General features: G+C 43.8%; 1 protein-coding gene across 3 annotated transcripts; it reads left to right on the top strand.

Moving 5' to 3' along the window:
• Nucleotides 1-2,311: 2,311 nt before the first annotated feature.
• LOC122128551 lies at nucleotides 2,312-6,288 on the top strand. 3 transcript variants are annotated; one of them, XM_042702748.1, is made up of 5 exons: nucleotides 2,312-2,331; nucleotides 2,711-3,084; nucleotides 4,321-4,501; nucleotides 4,937-5,075; nucleotides 5,707-6,288. In XM_042702748.1, exons 2-5 carry the CDS (start codon nucleotides 2,741-2,743, stop codon nucleotides 6,201-6,203), a joined length of 1,161 nt encoding a protein of 386 aa, XP_042558682.1. In that variant the 5' UTR covers nucleotides 2,312-2,331; nucleotides 2,711-2,740; the 3' UTR covers nucleotides 6,204-6,288. The 3 variants fall into 3 exon arrangements, with proteins under 3 accessions (XP_042558682.1, XP_042558681.1, XP_042558680.1); XM_042702747.1 differs by lacking the exon at nucleotides 2,312-2,331 and having other exon boundaries at nucleotides 2,457-3,084; nucleotides 4,937-5,072; XM_042702746.1 differs by lacking the exon at nucleotides 2,312-2,331 and having other exon boundaries at nucleotides 2,457-3,084.
• The last annotated feature ends 1,542 nt before the right edge of the window (nucleotides 6,289-7,830 follow it).

The following is a 7,830-nucleotide window of genomic DNA, read 5'->3' as shown; positions in this document are numbered from 1 at the left end:
ACTGTTATTAATGTCCATCTGTATTGTGCAAAACATAACTACACGTCTACTGTTGTCAGTGGGAAAGTCACATTAAGCAGATGAAATATGCCATATCACAGTCTAATGTCTATGTTGTCTGGGACATAGCTTATCTTGACTGTTACGATGGTGTTATAAGACACATTGGTTAAATTGAGACTAAGCTCCCTGTGTTATATAGAGTTGGCTTTTTCCCTGGCAAGGCTTTCTGTACCCGCACAACCTGTCATCAAGTTTCCAGCATTTTTTCGGCACGAATAATTTTGAACTAATTAAAGGCCGTAACATGCTACAAGATGAGCAAGGAACACTTTCGCAATATTTGACTACATGAAATAATAAATTACCATAAACAATACACTGATAAAAACACACACACACTGCTGTGACAAAGTCCCAAGGTAATTATGTGCTGTCAAAACCCTGAGAATCAAACAGGGATATGAGCACGTACATACGACGGCAACAAAAATAAATAAACATAAAAAATAAATTAAAAAAACACCAACACGCAAACGATTATTTATATACTCATCAAGTTGATGACAGACGAGAAAACATCTCATCTTACAACTGTGTTTTTTTTTTCTTCTCCATTTCTCAATTATGAGTCAAAGCCTGCAACACTTGACTAAGCAGCCTCACTCTCCTGTGCAAAGTACCCAATTAAGCAACTAACATCTTCACAAATGTCGTTTGTTAAAAAATTAAAAAGGAAAATGGCAGCACAACAGTCAGAGCCGTAAATAGCAGACCTGATCTGAGACATGCTACTCTGTGTCAGAGGGTTGAAATCCATGAAGCGTTCACAACACCATGTCAGCTCTATTCACCCTATCAGTTGACACTTGGTTTGGATTATTACCCTCAAGCACGATCAGTCTAAAGCACGGCCCCGCTTTCCCATATGCGCCGAACTAAATAAAACTCAACAGGAGGACACCCAACAACACAAAACATTTTATATTTCACCTCCTCATCTTTAATAAAAGTGTAACAAAAGACTATGACACTCCGCTTGTATCATGATTGCCATTACACAAACAACAACAAAAAAAGACATGCACTGACATCCCCCCCACCCACCCACCCCCCACCATTGGAACAGTGGGACAATGATTGTGAGGGAAAAGACTTGTCTTTGCATGCCATCTGTCCCTGATGCTGACGCTTGCTCTAATTACTGCTTCTCCCTTGGCTAATGCTCTCTCATTAGGCCTAGGGAGCATGTGCAATCGACACGAGCGCCGAGAAATTTGCACCGAAAACGCTAGCTGGAGCCATAATGGGACTGGAAAATCTGTCTGGTGCGAAAGGCAATTCACACTCGCGGGCTAAACGCTCACTTTGCTCTTTCTTCTTGTCTGAAATTTGTGCATCATACACCCCACCACAACAACACTGTTCCGGTGTCAGAGTTTGGGCTCCAAGGAAGGAGAGTCACACATGGATGCCCCCCCTCCCACCCCCACTACACCCCCCACCGGCACGACTCACATTCTAGGTAAAAGGGGGGAAGAAAAACTGCACTTAGAAATGTGAAAGAATGAAAGAAAGAAAGAAAAAAGAAAGACCTAGTTGTAAATCAGCATCGGCTGGCAAATTGCAAATGGGATTGTTTTAAAACAACTGTCAAATTAGGCTAATAAATCACTCTTTTGTTGCAGTCTACAGATACCAAATTTGTTAAACGCAATAAAATAATACAAGACAGGAAATAAAGTTACATTTCTGGGAATCACATCATACAATGCCATCAGTGTTTCTCGGCAGCAGTGCTTTGAAGTGGTCAGTAATCTGTAATTAATGTGTAATTATGTGGTTATTCTACATACAGGGGGACTGATTACCTTCTCTCTCTCTCTCTCTCACGCACACACACACAAATTAAAAGCCATTAAACTTCACAAGGAGGCATATGTAGGAGTACTGGAAATGATTGTCTTCAGCAAGTTGGTGCAAACATAGCCATGATTCACTGTTCAGAGACAATTAACCACAATACACTTTGTTCTGTGCCTAAGGAAGGTACTGCATATATGCTGTCATAACTGCCTTCTACTCTTCTGTCTATGATAAGGTTCAGATGAGGCACATGCCATCAACCAAAACAAATGTATGATTGAAAACTTAAAATACAGTCAGTTAGGTGACAAAGCACCTGTCTTTTGGTCATGTGTTGCCAAGGTCAACAGTAGAACACGCAATGGCAGCGGTATTCTAAACCTCTTTGTGACATCACTAAATAATCTCTCAGAAGATGAAGCATGACTGTACTGCAGCCTAACTGGAATGGAGTGAGGTAGGCAGGTAGGAACAGTAACAGATGAAATGTAGTCTCTGGGCAGGGGCGATATGTTATTGTTATTATAATGACTGTAATCTTCTGTATAATACAATAAGAGCATGATTTCATTTGTCTTACATGTCAGATATCAAATCTGATATGAGATGAATTATCAGTGATTCATAAGATCATGTCACTGTAACGAATGTTGACTAACTTGTGTTAAAAAGTATGTTGCCTTCTGGCAGGGTTCAGCCAGCCAACTCATTTGGACACAGAACCACCTTACCATGCATGAGAAATGGCAATGAATTTAGCTAATCATTTGTGAGGACAAACCTAGCTTGATATTACTATTAAAACTTGTCAATGTCATCACATGCATGCTGCTCTGAATTGCAGGAGAGGTCTTACTTCAGTCTTACCCACAGTATGTCAGCTACAGATGGAGGTGCGTGGCCTGCCTCCCACCTGACCATCACTGTCCTTCAGGCACGGCGCCTTCGGCCCAAGAACCGCCAAGGTGGCAGCAACCCCTACGTACAGGTGCAGCTGGGCAACCACAGCTTCACCACACAGCATGCATGCAACACACTCTGCCCGGTATGGAACGACGCCATGATCTTCGCACTGCCCACCCCACAGGACGATGCCATGGCGATGACCCTGACGGTCATGCACAGGCGTTTGCTGGCTGCTCTGCCGGATAAGTTTCTGGGTCGTGTCGAGATCCGCCTGGTCGACGTGTGCCGGGACCATCAGCCAGGCAACAGAAAGTTAGTGACTGACAGCCCCGACTCAGATACCATGCTAACAGCTATCATGGTTAAACATTTTGTACATTGACACGTGGTTAAACATTGTATTGTGTGGCCAGTCCATAACCAGCATTTCTTCAATGATGAGTGACTGACAGCCTTATGTTCAGTTTCATCACTGCAAGGTTAAGAGTGAAAACCAAAAAATAGCATCATATTGTGCAGTCAGTCTTTAACTAGCATGCTAGCAGGTCTTCTGTAATGGAGGCAGCTCTGTTTCTCTTCCTGTCCTCTCATTCCCCCTCTCACCTGCGCTGGCCTTACACATGCGGGGTTGAAAGTGTTGAGAGTTTGAAGAGTTCAGGCCTTAGTGTCTGTGAAGCACCTACTGCTATATAAACACTTCAAAGACGTGTTTAGTTTTTTTTACCAGAACTGTTCATCTGCCTTTGTAGAACTGGAAGGTGTGCCGATGCATGAAACAGTCTCACTTACCTTCATAACTGCCACGGCTCACTTGCTGTTGTGTGTGTTTGGCTGTTGAGTCAAACTATCCTCATTAGCCTGAAAGCCACCACCACAACCCACTCAGCCATGTTGCCTGTTGACTTAACTAATTATAACAGCACACAAACTCAGCCTTGCAGCTAATGGCTAGCAAGCAACTCCCACACATTCCAACATGAATATCAACAGCTGAAAATATACCCACAAGACAGATGCACATCTCCACATTCTCACTCACTTCTCTCCCATGACCATGCCTCTGCTGTCCTATGTGTGTACAGGCATGAGAGAGAGCCGCACTAATGCTACTCATAAATGTGGCCAAACTAGTCCATCACAATGATGGATCACGTCATGAATCACACTGTCCAGACTGGCAAATGACATGGTTCATACATAGCAGAAGAATTTATTGGGTTGACATTTAGACATTTTACAACTTGTTTGTTTTTTTACTTGTGGTGACGCAACATGGGATCACCACACTTGTGGTCCTACCATTATATTATATTTTATTATATTATAACTATAACTGGCTTAAGTTGGGTCGTACATAAAAGGGGACAGTAATCTGTCATTGGAACAGTTTGATTGATGGACTGTAGACTGTTAATGACTGGACGACAGATGAAACTAAAATACATTCCATTGGCAACGCAAAATCGTCTTACTCATATCTATTGACATTAAAGTTCGTGGGCTGAGCTTTCACGCGCATCCAAAGAGCTGAAAGCAACTTCTCCGTAGGTGGCTGACTCTTGAATCCAAGCCCAAACAGAAAGTGAAGGACAGAGGGGAGATGGAAGTCTCATTCTGCCTGGGCAACCTCCACTCCTACACCCGAGCACACACCCAGCTCTCCTCCATCTGTCCTGCCAGCGACGGCGGCTGGGGGAGCTCAAGGCTCCGTGGATCGTCTTCTGTTCAGGTCAGTCCCCCTCCCCTCCCAAAAAGGAAAATAGAAAACCAGAAAAAAAATGTCCCTTAGTTTGCCTTTTCAGAGATGTGTTTCTCTCTCAATTTACCAACTGTACATACTATTTAAATGCAACTCAGTTTAAATGTAATATAAGTAAATCATAGTGGAATTATTAAATGGCACCATTGATGTAGATTCAGCCTCTCCATTTCCAAAATAGAAACAGTTAGAGACAGTTGTCTCTCCTAACACAATCCTGGGCCAGTTGAATTTATAATCAACACAACAATTTCAACATGTAGGTGTAGCGATCTTTTCAAACGAACACAGATGTAGCTAGACATTGAGCGTTGTGGTGTGTTCAGCTGCCTAGTTACAGTGCTGTGCTGCTCCTTGGTTGCTCATGTGGTCTCTTCCCTGGCCGTGCGTCTGTGCGCTGTGCAGACGGCGGAGAAATGTGAGCCAATCCAGCCATCTTGCGCTGCAGTTCCAGGACTGGAGCAGGCCCCGCCATCTGTAGCGGTGCACACCCACGAGCCAGCAGCCAGCCCGGAGTGCGTCAGCAGCAGCAGCGGCCATGGTGGTACAGCATCTCAACTTCCTCTTTGCCACACTGACATTGCCTGTGGAGCTGATGCACGCCGTTTAAAAGCACAGCTGGTGTTTGTTTCAAGGCTCAGATTACTCCCGGTTTAGCTATGCTTCGGGTTTACACAATCATTTTGCTGTCACCCTTTTTAGTTTTAATGCTGAATTTATCATTTTGATTGATCTGAGAACCATGTTCGGTTCAAACTATCCATTTTAGAACTGTTTTGAGTACTTGCTGGGGTTTGCCAAGGGAATTCATGGTTAGTCTTGTCAATGTCAGTCCATGGACAGCTATCCGCAGCCTAACCTCAGTGCTAGCCCACACAATTAGACTGGCAGTGTGAATATTTGCTCTGCCTTAAGGCTAAGATTTCTCTTGGATTCAGGATAATTAGCAAAGCCAGTTCATAATAAGCCTCATGTGTACTCCTGTTACAGAACACACTTAGCAAAAGGGGTTCTTTTGTAGAACCATGAACAGTGGAAGGTCTTACTCAGACAGTGCCTTTGGTCTTTTGTGACGCCATTGAATGTCTGTAAAAGGAGTCCTCTTTGAGAGATTTAGCACATGAAAGGGAGAGCTTTTTGTGAGATGTAATATACATATCTCCTTTTTTCCCCAGAATCCCCTGAACACGCTGTGCAGGCTCTATCTGACCACAGCAGCTTGAACGAAACAACAGCAGCCAAGAACGAAACAACAGCAGCCAAAATCACTGATGGCCAAGCAGGAGATGGCACTCCTCCACAGCAGGTGAATGAAGATGGACATCGCGCGTCCTGTTACTCCAGCAGTGGCACCCAGACTTCCCCTCCACCTGCTCTAGCGAGCCCTGGCAAAAGTGCTGCCGGGTCAACAGGCGATGATACTGGACAGCCCAACAAGCTTCAGCATTGGCTGAGATACCTCCTAAGGCACCTGCAGTACCGGTGGGGGGGTGGGGCCAACAGGGGAGAAACGCAGCCTCTGCATGACCCTGATGCAGTCCCAGAGTCCTCAATTAGGGCCAAGGGCATCTCTGAGTCTCCCAGAGGAATTGCACCAGGGCCCAGCCAATTCAAGTCAGAGAGGCTAAACGTGCTGTGTGGGTGGGTGGACCAGTGCTTAGGAAGAATGTGAATTGGCAAGAATGTGAATTGGGAACATGTGAACATATTACAATTAAGGGTGTCACTGAGACTTGTTTTGAGAGTGTAAACTTTCTTTCCACCCCACAATGAATTTGAGCTGATGTGTGTGTGTGTTTGGATGTGTGTGTGTTTTGTATGCATATTTTTGTTGTTTTGTGGCACTGTAAAAAACACTTATCGTTCAGGTAATAAGGTAAGGCGACATGCATGACACACTTGCACGTGCACGCACACACACACACACACACACACACACACACACACACACACACATACACACACACACACAGAGTGACATCTTCTCCACACCTGAGGTGACAGAGCTCCCACCTTCTGAGCAATGCCAGGTGTGAAAGCTTGAACAATAGGCTGGCTTTCTTCCACCTAAAACAGATCCATGTCTAAATGATGATCACAGCTTTCTAGAGTGAATACAGGCAACATTATTCCTTCAAGAAAGCCTCTTCTCCACGTCTATACTCAAGGACTACATGAGTATATACAAATACATACTACAGTTGTTAAACCAAGTTCATAAAGCATATGTATGGATATGTGTATGCATATGCATACATATATATGCCTGTATATGTATAAGCACATGCAACGATAGTAAAATATACGTATTTTGTAATTCACCAAGCCTTAAGCATACTTTGTCTCAGCAGCTTATAAGTAAGGGATAATGTATTGTCCGGAGGTCATTATCCAAAAATAAATCCCGACGGGGCGATCAGCACCCCGACGCGCAGCGGGGAAGAGCCGTATAATAAGGAACTTCTATCTACACCTCGGAACTACCTCTACATTCTATTTATATCAAAGTGACTATTGGTACAGAATTCCATAGCGATAAGATTAGCACTATTGCTATGGATCCATGCCAAGTCAAGTCAAGTCAAATGTATTTATTAAGCACATTTAAAAACAACTCACACTGACCCAAGTGCTGCTCAGTTAAATCACAATAAAATAAAACAGAAACAAAACAATTAGATCACAAAAAAAATACACTCAACTAAGCATCTATATACACAGAAAGCAAATATACAAATTACCAACTAAAATCAGGAGGATCCAAATGCTAAAGAATAAAAGAAGGTTTTGAGCCTGGACTTGAAGGAGTGAATAGAGGGGGCTGATCTTATAGAGAGGGGGATGCTGTTCCACAGTCTAGGCCAAGGGCTGCAACAGCAAAAGTGCGGTCACCCCTGGATTTCAGCTTAGATTGGGGGACTGCCAGGAGCCCTAAATTAGACGACTTGAGGGGCCTGGCGGTGGAATAAGGGGTTAAGAGGTCTTTGATATAAGAAGGGGCCTGCCCATTAAGGGCTTTAAAAACGAACAGGAGCACCTTCAAATCAACCCTGAACCGCACTGGAAGCCAGTGGAGGGAGGCCAGGATAGGGCTAATATGTCAGTGGTTCATTTATAATCCGCGCCCCCTTTTGTTCAAGTGTATTGGTGGTGCAGTGGTTAGAGATGAAGCCTCAAACACAGATGACCTGGGTTTGATTCCTGGCCAAAGCAGGTTGACTTTGAATAGGTGCTTCATGCCCACATTTGATTATGGTCAGTAACTTTAATCAATTTACGATGTCACAAAGTTACTGACT

The sequence above is a fragment of the Clupea harengus genome, chromosome 20 (genome assembly GCF_900700415.2).
Source record: "Clupea harengus chromosome 20, Ch_v2.0.2, whole genome shotgun sequence".
In the NCBI taxonomy this organism is placed as follows: Eukaryota; Metazoa; Chordata; class Actinopteri; order Clupeiformes; family Clupeidae; genus Clupea; species Clupea harengus.
Note: the sequence above shows the minus strand (reverse complement) of the source record. Positions and strands in the feature narration are given on the sequence as shown.

Bases quoted from the DNA above. Each gene is read 5' to 3' on its own strand.
- LOC122128551 (XM_042702746.1), top strand. From the start codon at position 2,678: ATGTCATCACATGCATGCTGCTCTGAATTGCAGGAGAGGTCTTACTTC. The intron at 4,502-4,936 runs GTCAGTCCCCCT...TGCGCTGTGCAG, and splicing joins GTGGATCGTCTTCTGTTCAG to ACGGCGGAGAAATGTGAGCC. The intron at 5,076-5,706 runs GTACAGCATCTC...TTTTTTCCCCAG, and splicing joins CAGCAGCAGCGGCCATGGTG to AATCCCCTGAACACGCTGTG.